The sequence below is a fragment of the Danio rerio genome, chromosome 5 (assembly GCF_049306965.1).
Source record: "Danio rerio strain Tuebingen ecotype United States chromosome 5, GRCz12tu, whole genome shotgun sequence".
NCBI lineage: Eukaryota > Metazoa > Chordata > Actinopteri > Cypriniformes > Danionidae > Danio > Danio rerio.
The window spans coordinates 78,110,001-78,135,611 of NC_133180.1; the positions used below are offsets into that span (position 1 = coordinate 78,110,001).

At 35.0% G+C, this 25,611-nt stretch overlaps 1 protein-coding gene across 1 annotated transcript in view; it reads right to left on the reverse strand.

The window, feature by feature from the left end:
• The window catches only part of gpsm1b (G protein signaling modulator 1b), a gene marked incomplete at its 3' end in the record, with an annotated part of 35,679 nt that extends 12,778 nt beyond the window's left edge, over positions 1–22,901 (reverse strand). The window contains 7 exon segments of the mRNA NM_001007778.1: positions 1–104; positions 1,779–1,894; positions 3,353–3,476; positions 4,906–5,048; positions 5,365–5,500; positions 7,286–7,507; positions 22,790–22,901. The exon segment at positions 1–104 is cut by the window's left edge and continues 52 nt beyond it. Of these exon segments, the coding sequence (NP_001007779.1) occupies positions 1–104; positions 1,779–1,894; positions 3,353–3,476; positions 4,906–5,048; positions 5,365–5,500; positions 7,286–7,507; positions 22,790–22,848 (904 nt within the window).
• Between the last annotated feature and the right edge of the window lie 2,710 nt (positions 22,902–25,611).

Below are 25,611 nucleotides of genomic sequence, written 5' to 3' on the forward strand. Positions count from 1 at the left end.
CGCGCTCGTACTCCTGCAGAAGTGTGTGTGTGTTTCCCAGACTGTAACACGCCTGTGCCTCCATCACCTGGTCCTTCAGCTGCCGAGAGAGCTGCAGAGTTTTCCTGAACACACACACACACACACACACACTTCTGCTCACTACAGCTGCATTTATTTCAGCAAATTTACCTAATTTTTCTACCGGCCACTTTATTAGGTACACGTCCAACTGCTTGTTAACACAAATGTCTAATCAGCCAATCACATGGCAGCAGCTCACTGCATTTAGGCATGGTCAAGACGATCTACTGCAGTTCAAAGCGAGCATCAGAATGGGGAAGAAAGGGTATTTAAGAGACTTTGAACGTGGCATGGTTGTTGCTGCCAGCATCAACGCCACAGCCTACCTGAGTATTGCTGCTGACCATGTCCATCCCTTTATGAGCACAGTGTCTCCATCTTCTGATGGCTACTTCCAGCAGGATAACGCAGCATGTCATAAAGCTCAATCATCTCAGACTGCTGAACATGACGATGAGTTCACTGTACTCAAATGGCCTCCACAGTCACCAGAGCTCAATCCAATAGAGCAGCTTTGGGATGTGGGGAGATTGGCATCATGGACGTGCAGCCGACAAATCTGCAGCAACTGTGTGATGCTATCATGACAATATGGTGCAAAATCTCTGAGGAATATTTCCAGTAGCTTGTTGAATCTCTGACATGAAGGATTAAAGCAGTTCTGAAGGCAAAAGTGGGTCCAACCCGGCACTAGTAAGGTGTACCTAATAAAGTGGCCAGTGAGTGTACATTTGATGTAAAGCTGGATTTTTAGCATAATTATGACATTTTTTCCTTAATTTCCTGGAAGCAGAATATGTTATTTAGAACAACTACGGTCTAAATATGCCTAACAATTAATACATTTTTAATAAATATTTTCTTCTTTACTGTACAATGTCTACAACAAAAACACACAGGGCATGTGTCTCTCACATACAAATGCACTTACAGTGTCTCTCCAAGCTGAAATATTGTTTAAATACATTGAAAAATACAATCTTGATGCAGCACTTTATCACACACATATAAATATATAATTTATTTTATTCTATTAATATTGTTTGTTGTGTTTTTAGTGCAGTTTTGCAAAACTTTTTCTCGTTTGCGCCCTCTCTCTCTTCCCTGAAGATCTATAATGCAGTAATAAGGTGTTTGTAATAAGGTGTCTTATTCATCTACGTTTTGTATTATTTGTAATTTCAGTATTTAAAAACCCATTATGTGTCTGCATCAAAGTTCTGGTGGAAATTTTTGTTCAATATGACCAGAGAATATGTTCTGGTATTAGATGTAATAAGCCTACTTTTTCAATTCAATTCAAGTTTATTTGTAAAGCGCTTTTCACAACAATTATTGTTTTAAAACAGCTTTACAAAAAGCGTACATTATTGTATTACAATCAAAATCAGAAATTAAGCGTATTAGTTACATAACTTTAACTCATTAACTAGTAACTAATAGTTTTAAGCAGTTAAATTTACTGTATATAAACATAGTTAACCTGCAGTTATATAGTATATAGGTCTATATGTCTTTGTGTTCCTGTTCAATGAAGTGTATTAAGTGTATGTGTCGTCCTCAAAGTCTTGTATTAATATGTGTTTATATTACCTTGTCATGTAAACGAAGAAAACAGTAAAAACCTGAAGTCTAAAAACAAAAGGAGGTGTCCAGAAGCCTGAGTGCGTCTGTTTATGTAGTCCTGCAGATGGCGCTGTCGCAGTGTAATTTACCTGTAGTATTCAGTGGCGGCGCTGAACTGGCCCAGGAATATCAGAGCATTTCCCAGGTTACTGTAAGCCCTTCGCTCTGCTGCTTTATCGCCAAACTCCTTCGCAATGGCAAGACGCTGAAAACAACAAGCAGAGATTGATGCTGCATCCCAATTCGTACACTTATACTACATTATAGAAGTAAAGAAAAATGACATCCTTTTGAATGTGTAACAAAGGGAGGTCTACAGGGGATACAGCTGCGGATGCTCACATCAATGTAGCATAACTTACTTTTACATTACTGCGAGGGTTGGGTTGGGGCTAGACGTTAATCAAATACAATTAAATGGTTAATTTAATTAATAACATGAATACATTTTGGTATACAGTTTTTTACATTACCCTTATTGTTGGATTTACAGCCAAAGGTACACATAAATGCAATTTCATGGGTAATTTAATAAATGAAATTTACAATATTCGGTATATTCACTGTTTTTACATTTCTGTAATGCTTAGATTTAGGGTTGGTGTGGGGGTAGACGTTAATAAAATACAATTAATGGGTAATTAAAAAATATAATAGAAATAATCCTCGTTATTTACGCCTGCAGCTGTATCCCTTATACAAACGTCCTTATTGACGGACCGCTATGTTAGTTACATTCCTGTCAAAATTCTCTACCCATTATCCACGTTTCATTAATATTTAGCAAACGTTACCCACTATATTGAAGATTTAGCTGTGTATTAATCTGCTATTCGCGAGTCTTTCAAGCAGAGAAATCTCCTCAGTGCACAATTCAGCAGTTATAATGATTAAACACGTCTTTATAGAAGTTCACGTTGTTGTTACAGACAAACTAGAACACGGAAAGCGCGATTTAATTGTTTTCCAGAGGGCTACACATTAATTAACAGTCATTCAAACAACTTTACCGAAGCCTCGCTACTTGACGGTTGGTCTCGCGCGTCCGCCATGTTTGTAGTTTGTTTACACTTTTACTCCCGCGTTTGTAGTTCTAATCTATTTCACGTCCAACACGCAACAGAATCAAAAGTTCCCGATCACACATTATTTTACATTAACAATGGACTAAGTTTACTATAAATTATAGGCTACATATCATTCCAGCTTAAGGAAAGTCAATGGAAAATGCTTGAAATGTAAAATGTAATTAAGGAATGAGTCTGTGCTATGCTGAAAAATCCAGCTTAAACCAGCCTAGGCTGCTTGGCTGGTTTTAAGCTGGTCGACCAGCCTGGTTTTAGAGGGGTTTTGGTCATTTCCAGCCTGGTTTCTAGTCTGGTCTTAGCTGGTCAGGCTAGAAAATAACCAGCTAAATCCAGCTAAAACCAGCTAGACCAGCCTGGTTTAAGGTGGACATATCTGGGTTTGGCTGGACTCCCAGCCTGGCTAGGCTGGTTTTAGCTGGTCATCTCTCAGCCTGACCAGCTAAGTCCAGGCTAGAAATGGCTGGAAACCAGCCTGGGAATGGCCAAAACCCCTCTAAAACCAGAATGGTCGACCAGCTAAAACCAGCCCAAGCTGGTTTGAGCTGTTTCTTTCAGCAGGGTGGTCAGTGTTTTACCTCTCGGTGGAACTTGATGGCCTCCACAAAGTTGCCCAGCAGGTAATGAGTGTTACCCAGGTTCCCGAAAGCTCTTCCCTGAGCGGCCCGATCCCCCAAATCCTTCACCAGAGACAGATTCATCCTGAACACATACATACACATACACACACACACACACACACACACACACACACACACACACACACACACACACACACACACACACACAACAAAGTCTTAAAAAAAAAACATAACATTCACACAGTCCAAACACATGCGCTATAGGTCAATTTAATTAACAAAACGGTCATAGTGTATAAATGTGTATGGGTGTTTCCCAGTACTGGGTTGCAGCTAGAAATGCATCCACTGCGTAAAACATATGCTGGATTAGTTGATAAACAAAGGGAATAAGCCGAAAGAAAATGAATGAACGAAGTCTTTAACGTACCCCTATGTGATTTGCAAATCTTTCCGTTCTCCTACTGTTCAAGGCACACGAGGGAGAGTTTAATGAGTGTTTCAGGCCTCTGTCTGACACCTCTGCTCTCATTTATGAGTGTTTAACCTTCTGGATGTGCTAAGTGTGTGTGTGTGTGTGTGTGTGTGTGTGTTTATAATGAGTCTCTGGAGTGTGCAGAGCAGCTCTCAGTGGGGTTGCAGGATACTGGGGAAAAACACTGTGATATTTAGTTTCTCTGCAATTTGTCCAGATGAACACAGATATATTAGCCCTCCTCTGAATTTTTAACCTTTTAATTCAATATTTTCCGATTGCTGTTTACTGGAGAGATCTTTTTTAATGTATTTTTTAAAAATGCAACATTTTATGTAACAAGTTCAGGCTAAAGAAATGTTTACGGCAAGGGTGAGAACTATATTGTGTTATACAGCTTTGTGTTTTCTGTAAATGTTGAGTATAAATAAATAAATAAATAAATAAATGCAAATCTTTAAAAATCGCAAAGTGAAAATTAATTTTTGAGAAATACAAATTAAATTTGCAAACAAAAGAATTGCAAATAAGCCATGCAAAACCCTAGAGATGGTTGTGCGTGAAAATCCCAGTAGATCAGCAGTTTCTGAAATACTCAGAGCAGCCCGTCTGGCAGCAACAACCATGCCACGTTCAGAGTCTCTTAAATCCCCTTTCTTCCCCATTCTGATGCTCGCTTTGAACTGCAGCAGATCGTCTTGACCGTGTCTGCATGCCTAAATGCAGTGAGCTGCTGCCATGTGATTGGCTGATTAGACATTTGCGTTAACAAGCAGCTGGACAGGTGTACCTAATAAAGTGGCCGGTGAGTGTAGTTTCAGTTGCAAGTGCATCAACACACTGAAATAAAGGTCTCTGCAACTTCCGGTTCACATTGACTTTAAGATCTTTACTCACTCACAGAATGCTGTGGCTCTCTGCAGTGTGTGTGTGTGTGTGTGTGTGTGTGTGTGTGTGTTTTAGTGTGTGTTTCTTTTCTGAACTCACTCACAGAATGCTGTGGCTCTCTGCAGTGTGTGTGTGTGTGTGTGTGTGTGTGTGTGTGTTTTAGTGTGTGTTTCTTTTCTGAACTCACTCGTAGAAGGCCGTGGCTCTCTGCAGTGTTTCTCTGACGTCTGGAGGCAGATCTCCACGCTCCTGACAGACGCCCCACAGCTGCTGCTTGCCTTTAGCATGAAACACGTTCCCTATGTTATACAGAGCCCGCGCTTCACCCACCTGCACACAACAATACACACCGTTTTACAGCGATTAATCCAGGAGATTTCATTTATATATTTATAATGCATTTATCGATTGAAGAAATTAAATTGAATTATATTAATTGCATTAAAGAAAACACGTGCAACTACAAAAGATGTCAGCAAATTAAGAGAAGATCGTCATCAGCACACACTCGGCCTTTATTCTATTATGCTCAGGAAATAAATGAATTAAAGACTAATCGTGACGGAGGTGACACTGAAGCAGAGCTGTACTGTCTGTCCTCCTCCTCCTCCAGTATTTCTCCATGGATAAGCAGTGTTCTTCTCACCTTGTCTCCCTGCTCTTGAGAAATATCCAGGTGTCTCTGACAGCAGACCGCAGCTTCATCATATTGGCCCAAAACCTTCAGCGTGTTTCCCAGATTCCCGCTGGCCTTCCCTTCTCCAACACGGTCCCCGATCGTCCTGCATTTACACCACAAACAGCCGTTAACCACACCGGGAATACCCCTGCATCACTGCTTACAGATGGAGATGATAAAATATACTCGCCCTCCTGTGATATTGATATTTTTTGCAAATATTAGGGAAGTTATATAATCGTCTGCAAAAATATTGTTGTCATTATTTGGTTTGATTCAGTTGAAATGCATAAAAACATACTCTTTTATTGGTAAACTTGCTCAATTTTTCAGAGGACAGGTTTGTTTTTAATTAAAAATTAATTAATTTAATTTTAATTAAACTTAATTAATTGTATTTTACTTTGAGGGGATAGTGGAAAAATAAAAAAACTAGGACAGTCTGTTATGTTTCTTATTCTGTATTATATACTACTATGTATGGTATTGTTAAATACCAATAAATTATATATATATATATATATATATATATATATATATATATATATATATATATATATATATATATATATACACTGCTTAATTTATTGATTGATTTATAAATTTATTTATTGGTTTATTTATTGGTTTATTTTTTTATTTTTTATTGGTTTGTTTATTTATTTATTGGTTTATTTATTTATTTATTTATTGGTTTATTTATTTATTTATTTATTGGTTTATTTATTTGTTTATTGGTCTATTTATTTATTGGTTTATTTGTTTATTTATTTGTTTATTTATTTATTGGTTTATTTTGTTTACTTTTGGTTTTTTTATTTGTTTGTTTATTTGTTTGTTTGTTTATTTATTTATTTATTGGATTATTTATTTGTTTATTTATTGGTTTATTTATTTACTTTTGGTTTGTTTATTTATTTGTTTGTTTGTTTGTTTATTTATTTATTTATTTATTGGTTTATTTATTTGTTTATTGGTCTATTTATTTATTGGTTTATTTATTTATTTATTTATTAGTTTATTTTTATTTATTTATTGGTTTATTTATTTGTTTATTGGTCTATTTATTTATTGGTTTATTTATTTATTTATTTATTGGTTTATTTATTTACTTTTGGTTTGTTTATTTATTTGTTTGTTTATTTGTTTATTTATTTATTGGTTTGTTTATTTACTTTTGGTTTGTTTATTTGTTTGTTTGTTTGTTTGTTTGTTTGTTTGTTTATTTATTTATTGGTTTATTTATGTGTTTATTGGTCTATTTATTTATTGGTTTATTTGTTTGTTTGTTTATTTATTTATTGGTTTATTTATTTACTTTTGGTTTGTTTATTTGTTTGTTTGTTTGTTTATTTGTTTATTTATTTATTTATTTATTTATTGGTTTATTTATGTGTTTATTGGTCTTTTTATTTATTGGTTTATTTGTTTATTTATTTATTGGTTTATTTATTTACTTTTTGTTTGTTTATTTATTTATTTGTTTGTTTATTTTTTTGTTTACTTATTTATTTTTATGTATGCATGTTTGTACTTTCATTTTAGTTGTCTTCTACTCCCTTAATTTTAATTTCCAAAATAACTCCTCATTGCACTTGTTTACAATGTTTACAATGATAACAAATTTTTAAATGATTTATGTAGGAATTATAAAGCTTTTTCATTGTTGTTATTTCATGTTCGTTTACAGGTAGCAGGGTAACCTCTTTGTGCCCCCTGATGGCATTGTCGCAAACTGCTGTTACACCTAAATACATTTAAATAAACTCTTTGTCCTGTGGCAGCGTCACATATGGCAGCAGTGGTCATTTGGAACGGTCACTCACTGTATATGTATTTGCATATGTATGTATGTGTCTAATATACATAATAATATCATCTTTCTCACCGTGCGAGTGTCAGGTCATGTCTGTGGTACTCCATGGCTTTACCATACTCCTTCAGGTAAAAGTATGCGTTTCCCAGCTGGCTGTAAATGGCACTGAGGGTCTTGAGATCTTCTGTTCCCACCTGAACAGCGGCTTCGAAGAACGCCGTACCGCCTTTAAAATCGCCCGCTTTACACAGCCTCTCGCCCTCCAGCGCCAGCTCCAGACACGACGCCTCCATCCTGAAAACACCACAGATAATAGCACACTTCAGTAAGAAATAATGCTCTTAATAGTAGTCTAAAATGCTTGTATACGTGTAGTTTTGGTACTAACTTTGTGTTAGCCATTTTTATTTAATACATCAGTATTTTAGAGCTTTAGTGTTGTCGCCTTTTTGTATAAATCAATCCAATACAATGCAAATAACCCCAGCGGATCATGAGAGAATCCAGGGGCGGGTTTAACCAATAAGCAAGATAAGCGGTCGCTTAGGGCCCCAGGAAATCTGAGGGCCCCCAAATAAATACATAGAAGTATAAATTATACCTGTAAATTATACATAACATCATTTTCTGTCATATTTTGTATGATGAGAGTCTATAAAAATACATGTTTAATGGTTTTTACATCTGCGCAAATGTGTCCCCCATTCAACATCAATCATGGAGAAGTCCAGCAGTCAAACTGGGTAAAGATTTAGTAAAGATAGTAAAAACTAAATATTTCTTTTATAATTTTTTATTGAGTGACTTAGAAACTTTTGATTATAAATAAAAAAAATTTATTGGTTTATTTATTTCTTAATGTATTTATTTATTAGTTTATTTATTTATTTATTGGTTTGATTATTTAGTTTTTGGTTTATTTATTTATTCATTTATTTAGTTTATTTAATTATTTATTCATTTATTTGTTTAATGTTTTATTTATTTATTTATTTATTTTTTTTTTAATTGGTTTATTTACTTATTGGTTTATTTATTTATTGGTTTATTTAATTATTTATTTATTTATTTGTTTAATGGTTTATCTATTTATTTATGTAATCATTTATTGGTTTATTTATTTATTTATTTTATTTATTTACTTATTGGTTTATTTATTTATTTAATTATTTATTGATTTATTTGTTTATTGGTTTATCTATCCTATCTATTTATTTATTTATTTATTTATTTATTGGTTTATTTATTTATTGGTTTATTTACTGGTTTATTTATTTATTGGTTTATTTGTTTATTGATTTATTGATTTGTTGGTTTATTTATTGGTTTACTTGTTTATTTATATATTGGTTTGTTTATTTATTTATTTATTAATGTATTTTAATTGGTTTATTTTTTATTGTTTACTTATTAGTTTATTTATTCATTGGTTTGTTTATTTATTTATTTATTGGTTTATTTATTTATTTATTTAGTTAGTTATTTGTTTATTTATTGGTTTGATTATTATTGATTGATTTCTTAATGTATTTATTTATTGGTTTATTTATTTATTTACTGGTTTATTTGTTTAATAGTTTATTTATTTATTGGTTTATTTGTTTATTGGTTTATTTATTGGTTTACTTGTTTATTTATATATTGGTTTATTTATTTATTTACTAATGTATTTTTATTGATTTATTTTTTATTGTTTATTTATTGGTTTATTTATTCATTGTTTTGTTTATTTATTTGTTGGTCTATTTATTTATTGGTTGATTTATTTAATTATTGGTTTATTTATTAATTGGTTTATTTATTAATTAATTTATTTATTTATTAGTTTGTTTATTGGTTTATTTATTGAAACGAAAAACAAAATAAGTAATATATAATTGTTTAGTTGTGAATTCATTTTAAGAAAACAAATTAATTAAAATGTGTGCCAAGATGCTTTAAATGTTATTATTATAATTATTTTGCATTAAGATAAAATAGAAAAGGAGTGATATAAGGAACAAAACTAAAAAATAAACCACTTAAAAATACATTAAAATAGAAAAGGTGCATTTCAGGATCTTTTGGGCCCAAGGCTGGAATTGCTTAGGGCCCACAATTCACTAAATCCACCCCTGATAGAATCATATATACCAAAAACACCAACACGCTTTAAATGGGCTTTAAGTAAAAGTGCAAACACTATTAAACTGACCACTGCAAAACTAAGCCCATCACTAATGTAAAAGCATGCAGAATGCTAAAATGTGATGGGGAACATTTGATTCTGTTAGTAATTGTTGTACGATGAAAATTAGACTTGATTATAATTAAAGCTGAATGTGTGATTCAGTAGGCGGTGACTTTATATAGGTTTAAGCTCATATTTATAAGACTAAATATCTCTAAATATAACGCTATAATAACACCAGGTTATTCACAAAGGCTGCAAATGAACACCAATGTGCTTCCAAGAGAAACGATGCGAGTTTCAGGAATGTCTTGGTCCAGGAACGAGACAGAGGATCATTCTAGCAGAGCTTCTATTGTCCTAATGTGATACTCAGCTTCATTTTAATCAGTCTGGCTTTCACATTACGGTCAAAAGTAAAACATATTTCAGTCTCTGTGGTCTGAAACGCATTACATCTGACAGGCCGCTCCTGCTTCAGTTTCTCCTCTACAAATGTCTGGAGTTTTTTAGCTTGGCCGCTGCGCTCGAGAGATTTCTTCAGCTCTGCGGTCTGGAAAACATTCTGGCTCCTTCATCCACCTCTGCTTGGTTTCTCTCTGGGTCAGTCTGACTGAGTAAGACCACAGAAATACCCCACAACATTTAGGCATGCTTCTGTAATGATATACAAGTGGTGCTTGTATTGGGAATAGTGTGTTGCTTTGTGGTTGCTAGTGTCGGGGTTTTTAGGTGTCTCTACCATTTGGCAAATCCTTCTGTGATGCTTTGATTAGATGAGTCGGTAAACACTGAGTTCAGTGATTTAAACTGAGCTTCATCTTAAACTCCACATCTATAATCCTCTTAGTCTATGCTGACATTATCTTCAGCAGCTCAAACACTCTAATGGCTAATGGACAGACGGCTGCTTCTCACTCAGGGCTGCTGGAGATGCTAATGAGATGGAGAGATGGGCACTAGTGGGCGGGGCTTTCCCCCTCTGATGACACGTACAAAGGCAGAATGTCAATCAAAGTGTTTCATTCATCAAGTCTGATTGTAAAAACGTAAAACTAACACATCTCCACAATTAAAAGCTGGTTATATTCACACACTGCTGCGTTTAGACTCTGTATAAAAGTGAGTTATGCTTAATAGGTGCTCTTTAATGCACCTTGAGGTAACATCAACAACTGTATTTACATTAACCAACGTTAACATGAATAAACCCTGGAATAAATGTATTGCTCCTTATTTGTTCATGTTAGTAACTTAGGCTGCTTTCACACCTGCCTTATTTAGTTCTGCTCGAATCGCAGTAGAGCTCGTTTTCCCTCTTAATGCAGTTCGTTTGGGCAGGTGGGAATATAACGGTGCTTTCACATCTGTGGATCGGTTTATTTGGTCCGGACCAAGGGCAACAATAGACCTACATTGGTCACACTTTACAATAAGGTTCATTAGTTAATGTTAATTAACGCATTTAATAACATGAACAAACAATGAACCATGCATCTACTGTATTTGTTCATGTTAGTTAATGAAAATACAGTAGTTCATTGTTAGTTCATGTTAACTCATGCTGCATTAATGTTAACAAGCATGGAGTTGGATGTTAATAATGCATTAGTAAATGTTTAGTTATGATTAATAAATGCTGTACATGTGTTGTTCATAGTTAGTTCATGTTAGTAAATGTATTAACTAATGAACCTTATTGTAAAGTGTTACCCCTACATTTGTAGCTGTCTTAAGGTCCATTTCACACCACACTGACTGCTGTGGTCCGAACCAGTTGAAAAGAACCAAAATGCAAAATGCAAAACCCACATCACTCATTGGCCAGAAGTTGTTCATGTATTTCCTTAACTGCTTTTCGATTGGTCAGAATTCACGTTCGGGAAAATGCCAGTGGAACTCCCGCAAGTAAACAAACCGGCAGACACAACATGTCACTTTATATATATATATTACACTCTCAGAAATAAAGGTATAAAGGAGCTGTCACTGAGCTGGAACCTTTTCAAAAGCTACACATTTGTACTTAAAGGGTCCATATTGGTACCTCAAAAGTATATATTAGTACCTTAAACATTTATGAGAACAATTGAGTTATGCATTTATAAAAATCTGTAGCACAACTGAATTATATTAGTCATTATAACTTGATTTATTAAAAGTGTTTTAATTAGTGATATGCATTGCTTAAGAACTTTATAGATAAAAACAATATGCATGCATTTCCTAAAGAAAAGTTTAGTTATGCATTCTGTTTCAGTATAAAATAAGCACAATATGTGCAACTAATCCGTCTTTTTAGCTTTTATTAAAATATCAAGCTGCATATAACCAATATAATACATTCTAAGAGTTAAAATGATCAATTCTTAAGCCAAAAATCAGCAGAATGTTAAGTAAAGATCATGTCCTATGAAAACATGTTGTAAGAGTTCTACTGTAAATATCACAAAATCAATCTCTGATTATTAATATGCACTGCTAAGACCTTCGTCTGAGCAACTTTACTGGATGCATCTGTTAAAAAACATTTAAGTTATGCCTTCAAAAAAATCTGAACTACAACTGAATTTTATTAATCATTATAACTCAATTTATTAAAGTGAGTTTGATTATTAATATGCATTGCTAAGAGCTTAATTCGAACAACTAATTTTGATAGAAACACTATGCATGCATTTCATAAAGAAAAGTTTAGTTATGCACACTATTTCAGTATAAAATAAGCACAATGTATGCAATTAATGTCTCTTTTTTTAGCTTATGTTGAAATCTCAGGTTGCATATTTGCAGGAATAACCAATAGAATACACTCTGAGTCAAAATTATTGATTTTTGAGCCAAAATCAGCAGAATATCAAGTAAAACACAACAAAATCAATCTTTGATTATTAATATGCATTACTAAGAGATGAATTTGAGCAACTATACAGATTAAAATATGCATGCATTTCCTAAAGAAAGTTCTGCATTCATAAAAAGCACATAAAATGCTTTAAATACACAAACTAAACTGCTTTTCGATTGGTCAGAATTCATGTTTGGGAAAATGCCTGTGGAACTCCCGCAAGTAAACGAACCGGCAGACACAACATGTCACTTATATATATATATATTACACTCTCAGAATTAAAGGTACACGAGCGGTCACTGAGCTGGAACCTTTTCAAAAGCAACACATTTGTACTTAAAGGGTCCATATTAGTACCTTAAAAGTATATATCAGTACCTTAAACATTTATGAGAACATTTGAGTTATGCATTTATAAAAATCTGTAGCACAACTGAATTATATTAGTCATTATAACTCGATTTAATACCTTCATCTGAGCAACTTTAGTACATGCATTTGTTAAAGAATATTTGAGTTATGCATTTATAAAAATCTGATTTATTAATCATTATAACTCGATTTAATAAAGTGAGTTTGATTATTAATATGCATTGCTAAGAGCTTAATTCGAACAACTAATTTTGATAGAAACACTATGCATGCATTTCATAAAGAAAAGTTTAGTTATGCACACTATTTCAGTATAAAATAAGCACAATGTATGAAACTAATGTCTCTTTTTTAGCTTATGTTGAAATCTCAGTTTGTATATTTGCAGGAATAACCAATATAATACACTCTGAGTCAAAATGATTGATTTTTGAGCCAAAATCAGCAGAATATCAACTAAAGATCATGTCCTATCAAAACACTTTGTAAGTTTCCATCTGTAAACATAAAAAAATCTATTTTTGATATTAATATGCACTGCTAAGAGCTTCATTCGAACAACTTTATAGATAAAAACAATATGCATGCATTTCCTAAAGAAAGCTTTAGTTATGCATTCTGTTTCAGAATAAAATAGGCACAACTTTTACTCAGGTGCCTAACGTTTGTACTAAAATGAAATATCATGCAAAAATAAAGCATCAAAATCCTGCAGTGCCTGCATTTGTGTTTGGTAATGCAGTGTTTCTCAACCACGTTCCTGGAGGAGCACCAGCTCAGCACATTTTCCAGGTCTCCTTAACCGAACACACCGGATTCAGATCAGTTCATTAGCAGAGACTGAAAGACCTGTGATGGGTGTGACAGACAAAGGAGACATCCAAAGCATGCAGTGCTGGTGCTCCTCTAGGCACGTGGTTGAGAAACACTGTGGTAGAGCATTGGAAAGCTTTTTTTTTTTTTATACTGCGCTGTAAAACATATCTATTAATGAACAGTTTGCGTATGTTAGTGTGTTTTGTGGTTGTGAATTGCATTATGGGATGTTAATTTCCGCTCGGTCCACTTCTGATGCTGTAAATTCAGCTCTACAGTTTAACAAAGTGCCTTTTAGTGACATTTTAGCAGCTTAAAATAATAATATAATGCACAATAAATGATATCAATGAGTCTGTAAAATAACTGAACACGTGCTGCAGTTACTGTATCGTAATATACAACACCAACACACACAATATAGCACTGCACACTATCAAAAGTGTTCACAAATGTCACTTTATACACACTTTTCAAGGTTAAACATTGCTAAAAGAAAGATCAACATGCCATAAGGCAATTCAAAAGCAGAAATAAGCAATAAATAATAACAAAAACGAATCACAAATTTGAGAAAACAGCTCATTTCTGGATATTTTCTTCCTCCCTGTTGACTAGCACAGGACAACACTCCTGCAGTACCTGCATTTGGGTTTGGAGCGCGTCTTCTGGACATACATCCCTAGCTCCTGGTTTATGGGTCTCAGTGTTGCGTGTGGTCTGGGGCCGTGATGGACCAGACGACACACTGCTATCTGCGCCCCGCTGAGCGGAAACGCTGCTTCAGTCGACATCGTCCACAAAAATACAGAATAAATCAGATGAAGAAAGTCACAGAGCCCTGAAGAAGTCCAGCGTCACGCTGAGTGAGTCTCCAGAGCATCGCATGTCCATGTAAACTAATATTAATAACCCAGCAGACAGTCCTCTGAGGTCTTTAGTGGATGCATTGAAGAACACACACACACACGCTGGAGTCTAAAACACACTCCTCCAGAACACACACTGATTGTGCATGTCTCCTGAAGAACGCTCGGAGACGCAGCACGACTGGCCTAATTCTACTGAAGGACAGCGAGGGCACAGGACACAAGCAGATAATCCTGTTCCCGCTGACCCGAAGAGCTCACACACACACACACACACACACCAGACATGCACGCCTAATGACAGCATCACATTTTCTTGTTGCAATTAATTGTTGAAGCCTAAAGAACATTAGAGCAGCATGCATTCATTCATTCAGAGTATGAAAGAAGCACACTAAATGCCACTAATCTGTACAAAACATGTCAAGTTGCATGGGTATTTTTTCTGGAATAGCCAATAAAATATACTCAAAATAATCAATTATACACCACTTTATTGAGAGAAAAAAATATGCATGCATCTCCTAAAAACATTTGAGCACACTAAACACAACTAATCTGTACTAGTTTATGCATAAATGTCAAATTGCATGGGCATATTTGCTGGGTTAGCCAACAATACATTGTAAGAGTCAAAATTATATTGTTATATGTCAAAGATCACTAGAATGTGAGGTAAATATAATGTTCCATGAAGACATTTTGTAAATATTCTACTGTAAATACACCAAAAAGCAATTGTTTATTAGTGATATGCACTGCTAAGAGCTTAATTTAAACAGATTTATTGATAGAAACACTATGCATGCATTTCCTAAAGACAAGTGTTGTTATGCATACTATTTCAGTATATGCTATTAATATGCATTGCTAAGAGCTTAATTTGAGCAACTTTACTGCATGCATTTGCTAAAGAACATTTGAGTTGTGCAATCTTCCACAGTAAAAAACGAACCAACCCGTCTTTATTAGCTTACATTGAAATCTCAAGTGGCATATTTGCTGTAACAGCCAACAAAAAATGATAGGCTTTATAATTGCTGAGTCAAATTGTCGTTTTTTTATGCTCTAAATAATTAGAACATTAAGTAAAGATCATGTTCTATGAAGACAATTTGTTTCCTCCTGTAAACATCTTTTTAGATTTAGAGAAATGTGCTGCTAAGAGCTTCATTTGAACCAGTTTATTAATAGAATAAATATGCACGCGTTTCCTAAGGAGCATTATAGTTGCTGTGCATTCTTCTACAGTAAAAAAACACTAAAAAACTAATCTGTGTGAGAAATTTGCAGTTGCATGGGCTTATTCTCTGAAATAGACAAAATGCTTGGTATGAATCTGCCAGAAATCATTAGAATATTAAGTAAAGGGTCTTGAAATGTCTTGACTGAGCAATCAGAATCAAGTATTGCAGAGAGCTGTGTAATGAATAGAGTTGAAGCATGTACTGCTTGTATTTAATATTGAGCAGAAGCTTGTCTTCACTAAGTTAAATGGCTAAACAAACAGAAAATTCTAGATTTCCTCCAAATCATCACACAGCACTATTATCACCTGCTGGTTTGAGCGTGCTCTCTTCCCTGTGGTTCATCAGGTCTCACAGCACACACACACACACACACACACACACACACACACACGGCATGCAGACGTTTGATCAGAGCGTGTGTGAGATTGAGTCTCGTGTCGCTTTACAGCGTTTCACACCCTCAGACTCTCAATTAAGCAGCAGGTCGAGATCCTGCATCAATATTTAATGCTCCACACTGTGAACTAAACCACTGTCAAGAGGTCAGTGTGAAGGCAGCAGGTACAAACCAAAGGCAAAGCAAAAATACTATAGTACTGCTATTGAACAGCACTGTAGTGAAGTGTGTTATACTCTATACATGTTATAGCATCTACAACACTGTTCATGAATTCTCCAGCATACTCTAGTATTAACTATAGTGATCAACTGTACTGTAGTATACACCACAACAGATCGATTACTGAAGATGTTGTGTTACCATAGCAACCATACAGTCACCAAAACAGATCGATTACTATAGATGTTTTGTTACCATAGCAACCATACAATCACCACAACAGATTGATTACTATAGTTGTTGTGTTACCATAGCAACAGTATAACTACAACAGATAGACTACTATAGTTGTGTTACCATAGCAACTGTAGAATCACCACAACAGATTGATTAGTATAGTTGTTGTGTTACCATAGCAACCATAGAATCTCCACAACAGATCAATTACCATAGTTGTTGTTACCATAGCAACCATACAATCACCACAACAGATCGATTACTATGTTGTGTTACCATAGACACAGTAGAACCACAACAGATAGATTACCATAGTTGTTGTGTTACCATAGCAACCGTAGAACCCCACAACAGCTTGATTACTATAGTTGTTGTGTTACCATAGCAACCATAGAATCACTACAACAGATTGACAACTATATTTTTTGTTACCATGGCAACAGTAGAACCACGACAGTTTGATTACCATAGTTGTCGTTACCATAGCAACCGTACAATCACCACAACAGATTGATAACTTTATTTGTTGTTACCATGGCAACAGTAGAACCCCACAACAGATCGATTACTATAGTTGTTGTGTTACCATAGCAACTACAGAATCACCACAACAGAGCGATTACTATATTTCTTGGGTTACCATAGCAACCATAGAATCATCACAATAGATTAATTCAAGTACTTTACTACAGTATGGTTCCAAAACACCGCAGCATGTACTGTAACTTTACTATAGTACACTATTTTCCATGTGGGAGAGATCCTTCCTTTGATTAATCAGGCACGGCTCCTGCAACTGCTCTTTCTAATGGTCTTGTGGATTACTCGCCGGTTAATCCAGAATTACAGCTAATGAGATTTGGAACAACTGGGATTAAAGAGGAGCATTTAGTAATTAGCTGAGTGTTCTGACATCATTACACTCACCTACTGAATCAAAAAAAAGGTTATACACTCACTGACACCATCACCAGCCAACCTGAGCTGCTGCCTACGCTGAAATACAGACGCATGAGGATCTGCACACCACTGAAAACACTGAGAATATAGGACAAAAAGTGCAGTGCACAAGAGAGAACATCATCACCATCATCATCATCACCATCATTATCATCACTATCATCATCATCACCATCATCATCATCATCATCATCATCATCATCATCATCACCATCATCAATGAGCGTTTGTTGAGAGCAGTTGAATGAGGTTTAATGACAGTGCATCACATGACCTCAGAAACGGGAAGTTCTAGAGGTGTATTCTGCACACTGGGTCACAAATTAGTACTGTAACTCAGCTGCAGAAGAGTTAAAAGCCTAGACTCCAGAGCTTCAGCCAAATACAACAGCTCCCAGAGCCACGTCAGGCAACTCAAACAAACGCAGTAAAAACACGTCTGCATGTAGTCTGATTTACACTTCTGCTTTCCACAGCGTCAAGCACACAGCTACTGCTTAAAGGGACAGTGCACCCGAATAACAGAAACTCTGACATCATTTACTCTCACTTCACTTTTACCAAACCGTCATGAGTTTCTTTCCTCGGTTAAACACAAAAGAAGATATTTTGAAAAATGTTGGAAACATGACTCCATTGACTTTCCTAGTATTTGTTTTTCCTATTATAGAGGTCAATGCTTTCCAGCATCTTTTAAAATATTATTAGTTCATTCATTCTCCTTCAGCTTAGTCCCTGATTAGGGTTGCAAAGCAGAATGAACCGCCAGCTATTCCAGCATATGTTTTACACAGCGGATGCCCTTCCAGCTGCAACCCAGTACTGGGAAACACACATACACACCCATTCACTCACACACACTCATACACTAAGGCCAATGTAGTTCATCAGTTCCCCAATAGCGCATGTGTTTAGACTGTGGGGGAAACCAGAGCACCCGGACGAAACCCACGCCAACACGGGGAGAACATGCAAACTCCACATGGAAACACAAGCTGACCCAGCAACCTTCTTGACAGTGCTAACCACTAAGCCACCATGCCGCCCTCTTTAAAATATTTACTTATGCATTCAATAGTAGAAAGAAACTCGATTGTGGACTTGAGAAAGAGTAAATGATGAGTAAATATTCATTTCTGGGTGAACTGTGCCTTCAATTGTGTTCAGGGTTGCCAGGTCCATGAACATTTTCCATCCTAATGACAACTAAAGCACATTTCCTAAATACACAACAACTGAATTCCTACACATACACACTAAATCTTAATAAATGTCGGATTTAATCATCAGAGCATAATAATTATTGTGAATAGAGCAAAACTTGGAGATAAACTTGGAAAAGATCCAGAAAAGTCTTAGATTTCTGAAAGACTGAGAGAAAGACGATAAAGACAATCTGAAACTACAGCCGCACTTTCTAATAGCCAACAAATTCCTTGCATCTGCCAATATTATAGATTTATATATAATATTTATTAAAGCCTATAGATTTGTTTTTCAGCACCTAACCACAACATATTAACTCAAGTGTGGACCTGAGAAAGAATAAATAATGAGTTTTAAGTGAACTGTGCCTTTATTTTTGTTCAGGGTTGCCAGGTCTATGAACATTTTCCATCCTAATGACAACTAAAGCACATTTCCTAAATACCCTATACATAACTTATGTCTGGTTTAATCAGCAGGTCATAATAAGTATTGTGAAATAGAGCAATACAATACAATATTATAGATTTATATAGATAATATTTATTATAGATTTGATTTTCAGCACCTTTACACAACATAGAAACTCAAATGTGGACCTGAGAAAGAATAAATGATGAGTTTTAAATGTTCAGGGTTGCCAGGTCTATGAATATTTTCCATCCTAATGACAACTAGAGCAAATTTCCTAAATACACAACAACTGAATCCCTATACATACACACTAAACCTTAACACATGTTGGATTTAATCATTAGTGTAGAGTTACTGAAGTTTGACCTGCATGCTAGCGTTTTTTTTTTTTTTTTTTTAGGAACTTCTTTGGTTTGGTGCGTCAATCTTATTAATGCTATTATTTAAAAAGTGCGAATCCTTACCTTTTTTTGATTTAATCATCAGGTCATAATAATTATTGTGAATAGAGCAAAACTTGGAAATAAACTTGGAAAAGATCCAGAAAAGTCTTAAGATTTCTGAAAGACTGTGAGAAAGACGATAAAGGCAATCTAAAACTACAGCCGCACTTTCTAATAGCCATCAAATTCCTTGCATCTGCCAATATTATAGATTTATAGGGATATATTTATTCTAGATTATAGATTTGTTTTAGAAAACAGAAAACAACATGCAAAAATTCAATGCAAAGTTTAAAATGACCTACAACAAACTTGCAATGTTTTCCACGTGTTATAAAGACAAATACTTTACTTGATGACTATTAATTATTAAAAACACACAGATTAGACAGACTTGACACGTGCACACATTCATCCCAGTCTAGTTCTGAGCGATTCATCCATTCGATTATCACCGACAGCCTAAATCTAGCTTTGTTTTAGCCCAGACCTCTATAAGAGTTCCTTTAAACACAGGAATAATGCGAGCTGGGTTACATTTGCACTGACGCTGGCTTTAAACCCTGTTATGATTAAAAACAGTCCATATAGAAAACACTGTTGACACAAAGCACATCACTACTGACTGTAAACGCTGTGAGCGTGAGGATGTTTTCCGCTCACTTCGTTAACTGTTAGAACTACACTGGTTATAAATTAAATCATTGTGTGATGAGGTTGAGGTAAAGAGCATATATATACTGTGTCTTACGTTGCACAGGTACACTACCGGTCAAAAGTTGGGGCTCAGTTGGAGTTTTTAATGTAAAGGCTGCATTTATTCATTCATTCATTCATTTATTCTCTTTTTAGCATAGTCCCTTTATAAATCTGGGGTCTCCACAGCGGAATGACCCGACAACTTATCCAGCACATGTTTTACACTGCAGATGCCCTTCCAGCCGCAACCCATCACTAGGAAACATTCATACACTATGGTCAATTTTAGCTTACCCAATTTACCTGTACCACGTGTGTTTGGACTTGTGGGGGACACCAGAGCACCTGGAGGAAACCCACGGAGAGAACATGCAAACTCCACACAGAAAAGCCAACTGACTTAGCCGAGGCTCAAACCAGAGACCTTCTTGCTGTGTGGCAAACGTGCTACCCACTGCGCCACCGCATCATTTATTTAATCAGAAACAGAGTAAATTACTGTTCAAAAGAAGTTTATAATTTAATTTAATAATTTATTGCAGGGATTTTAAAGATGCATTTTTAGCTTCATTACTCAAGTCTTCAGTCACATAATCCTTCAGAAATCACTCTAATATTAATTATTACTATTGTTATTATTATTATTATTATTATTAATGAAAAACTAATTAACCCAATATGACTGGAGGTATAATCTCATTTGAAACTGCATACATTAAGAAAGCAGTATTTTAAAATTTTATTAAATCTTTAACAATTTAACTTTTTTTTTTTTTACATTTAATAAATGCCATGATTTTCTTTAAATAAAAACATGAAAAAAAACATGACCACAAAACTTTTGACCTGTAGTGTATTTGTAGGAAAAGCCAATTATATGAGCAAGCCCTAGAACTTTTTAAATGACTAAAATCAATTAAATATTTGGTAAAGACCATGTTCCATGAAGAGATTTAGTAAATTTCCTAAACATTATCTTTTATTAGTAATATGCACTGCTAAGATATCAACTTGCACAACTATAAACACGTTTTTCTCAATATGAAGATTTTTTTGAATCCTCAAATTGAATCCACTTTGGCTCAGTCCCTTATTCATCAGGGGCCACCACAGCGGAATGAACCGCCAACTATTCCAGCATATGTTTTACACAGCTGAGGCCACAGTGCTAACCACTGAGCCAATGTGCCACCTTTCTAAAAGCATCCAGACAAAAAGCAAAGCTCTCTTCACAGGGCTAGAAAAAGAGATTGAAATGTATATGAAAGTATACAGAGTTGCGGCTGGAAGGGCATCCTTTGTGTAAAACATATGCTGGAATAGTTGGCGGTTCATTCCACGGTGGCGACCCTAGATAAATAAAAGACTAAGCCGAAGGGAAATGAATAAAGCCCCATCCTTAGATTCCAGATTTCCAAATAGTAGCATCTCAGCCAAATATAGCAGACCATACATCAATGCAAATCTTACGTACGCAGCTTATAAATCAGAATTGGCCCTTACTACTGGTTATTTTGTGACCCAGGGTCACATCCAGCACAACCATTACATTTTATTTTTGATGAATATGTAAAACAAAAGCTATAACAGAAGCTGATGAACCACCAATCCAGTAATAAGCAAGCGCTCAATGGCTAAAGAAAACTAAGATTAACAGTGCAAATGACAAATGATTCCTCTTCACATCATTAAAAACCAGCAGCACTCAAGAATGCACGATCATATGGCTCTGTCAATCAAATACATGTGATTACAATGCAAGTCAATGGGGCAAAAACAGCCCCGAACATCACCAAAGGGGAGTCAATCTGAGTGTGTTGATGAGTTTATCAATTACAAAGCATTTTCCCAAAATATGCGTCAAGACAAGATTTAAAATCATCACATTTGCTGAAACAGAGCCAAATTAAGCCTTAAAGTCAGCCCACAGTGCATGGAAATGACCCAACAGCACACATGGGTTAAATGATGTCATTTTTGACCCATAAGTCAGCAGGAGGGTTAAATGACACACCGCTCCACATGGCACAGAAGCACAGCGTCAGACAGTTGTGGCTTCACCACTGACGGGAACAGGAGAAGCAGATGTTTCTCTTTACAAACTCATCCGTCACTAAACTCCCCCAGTGAAGGACGAGCACATGCACAACATCATCAGCAAGAGAACTGGAGGAAACGCCACTGCTGAATGGTGTTAAATGTTCTGTGTAACTGCAAACATCAAGGCTGAACATGCAAATGTCCTTCAACAGAAGAAATATATATATATTTATATATATATATATATATATATATATATATATATATATATATATATATATATATATATATATATATATTTATATATATATAATCATACACACACAGTACACACACGCACACATTCATGGCATGGCTTAAATCAAAACATAAATGGCTACCGGTTTCCAACATTCTTCAGAGTATCTTCTCTTGTGTTGAAAGGACAAACCCCTCATTGAGCTCTGCACTTGAGACTGCTCTAATGACATTTCTGTGTGAACTGCCCCTCTGACCGAGCGCACACGTGTGTGGTTTGAGAAGATATAGAAGGTCTGTTTTCTACAAATCTGCGCGCTGGATCTGACAGCCCGTCTCCAGCACCGTCATGCCCACGTCTACAAGCCGAGCGGAGGGCCTCCGTCGCCGGCGGAGCTTCCAGGTCGCCCCGCTGACGCTTCTGCAGACCCCCGGAGCCCCGCAGACTCTTACCTGGAGTGTAGGCGCTTGCTGGCCGGATCCGAGTCCGCGGCGCCCGCTGCCTGAGCCATGGAGGATCCGCAGAGGAGCTCCAGCTGACCGCTTCCCTGTTCCTCTGGAGCCCTTCAGTCCTCAGTGTGTGTGCGTGTGTGTGTGTGAGTGTGTGTTTCTGCTGAGGAAGTGAGGTATTGTGCAAAGAATCCATAAAAGGCAAGTCCCTCCTCTTAGTGACGATGCTGAGCAGGAAGCTGTGCGTGTGCGCGCGCGTGTGTGTGCGTGTGCAATCATAAAGCTTTATTACAATCAATAACACTGTGAATTTTATTTCTTATATATCTTATAATTTTATATTCTGGGATTAAACAAGAAGAGAAGTTTGGAAGCCCGTTCCCGCCACTGAATGATAAAAAAAGAATTAATAAAAAAATTTAAAAAAAAAAAAAAAAAAAAATATATATATATATATATATATATATATATATATATATATATATATATATATATATATATATATATATATATATAAAATGTAAAAAGTCGTAATTCTGAGTTATTAAGTCGCAATTCCGAGTTATATCTCCGAATTCTGACTTGATAATTTTTTTTAAATATTATTATAATTTTTTTATATAAATTATTAATTTTCTTTATCATTCAGGGGCGGGAACGGGCTTCCATAGAGAAGTGATCATTATACAACAGAACTGTTTGTGCTCAGAGAATTAACTGTTTATATAATAATATGTAATTACATATTTGCATTGCTGTTTTAGGCATATATATATATATATATATATATATATATATATATATATATATATATATATATATATATATATATATATATATATATATTATTGACGATTCTAATAAAAATGAAGTATTAAATAATAATAAATGTATTGTGTGTGCCTCCAGCAAAATCTTAAAGCTTTAAATCTTATAAAACAGCTCATGTAAATAACGTTATCTTATAATACAGCCTGCTTTCTGTAACTGACATCAACATTCAGTCATTTAGCAGGTGCATTTCAGCAATTCAGCTAGAAAAGGCAAAACACAAGTGATCATAACACAGAGGAACTGCAAGTGCTCAGAGAATTAAGAGCTAATAATGTGCACTTAACGATGTCTTTGCTGTATATATTTATATTCTTGTCAAACGTTCTAATTTTAAAAAGTGTGTGAGTGTGTGTGTGTGTGTGTGGGTGTGTGTGGGTGGGTGTCTCCAGCAATGTTAAAGCTTTAAAATACGAAAATACAAAATTTAAACATGATGTGAATCTTCTATTATGGTCTCTTTTCTGTAATCGCAGTTGACTGTATTCTCTGTGACCTTTTGCATGTGACTGTGACCGTTCTTTAAGGGGCCTTTATATGTACTGTTGTAATTCTGTATCCCCCCATGGCATTTTGTTCTTCAGAATGCTCTGTTCTCTATTGTTTGTTGTTATAGGGTTTATACATTAGCTGTGTGTTTTTGTATTCTTGTCGAACAATCTGATATGTCTATTATTTCTAATATTATAATTAATTCTTTTTTTTATTTGTCGGTCTAAAAATCTGTCTAATAAAACATAATTTTTAAATCAAATATGTTATAAATATATATATATATATATATGTGTTTGTGTGTGTGTGTGTGTGTGTGTGTGTGTGTGTGTGTGTGTGTGTGTGTGTGTGTGTGTGTGATTGTGTTATAAATGTAATAAATAAAATATATAATATAATATGATATAAATATTAATATCATATAATAAATAGAATAATGTTTATATCATATAATATTTATATGACATAAAAATATATAATAATAAAAAAATCAAGATACAGTTGAAGTCGAAGTTATTAGCCCCCTTCGAATTTTTTTCTTCTATTTTAAATATAACCCAAATGATGTGTAACAGAGCAAGGAAATGTTCACAGTATGTCTGATAATATTTTTTCTTCTGGAGAAAGTCTTATTTGTTTTATTTCGGCTAGAATAAAATCAGTTTTTCATTTTTTAATCAACATTTTAGGGACAAAATTATTAGCCCCTTAGAGCTATATATTTTTTTCGATAATCTTCAGAACAAACCACTGTTATACAATAACTTGTCTAATTACCTTAACCTGTCTAGTTAACCTAATTAACCTAGTGAAGCCTTTAAATGTCACTTTAAGCTGTATAGAAGTGTCTTGAAGAATATCTAGTCTAATATTATTAACTGACATCATTGCAAAGATAAAATAAATAATTTTTTAGAAGTGAGTTATTAAAACTATTATGTTCAGCAATGTGTTGAAAAAAAAATCTTCTTTCCGTTAAACAGAAATCAGGAATAAAAGAAACAAGCGGTTTAATAATTCAGGGGGGCAAATAATTCTGACTTCAACTGTATATAAAATGAAGAAGAGCTCAGCACAGCACCGCTAGATGGCGCTCGTAACTCACGCAGTGCTGTTTGTCAGCATTACTATACTGTACATTTCAGCAGCATGGAGCACGACACACTCTGAGCTAGACTGTGTTGTGGGGATAGAAGGGATGGTAAGAGAACATTGGGATGAAGGGGAAGGGAAGTAAGAGGATGAACTGTGAACAGGTAGGTAGGTTGATCAGGTATCCTAGGTATGATGTAGTATTTTAGAAGAGTGATTGGACCCCACGATTCAAGGAGGGAAGAGCGGGTTAGAAGGATAGTGAATGGGAAGCAGTGAAATGTAGGGAGGGATGCTGGGTTTGAGACAAATATATACTACACTCATTTATAATAACTACTATAGTGATTGTGAACCATACTGTAGTAAAGTACGTGAGTTAATTTGCTGTGGTGATTCTACAGTTGCTA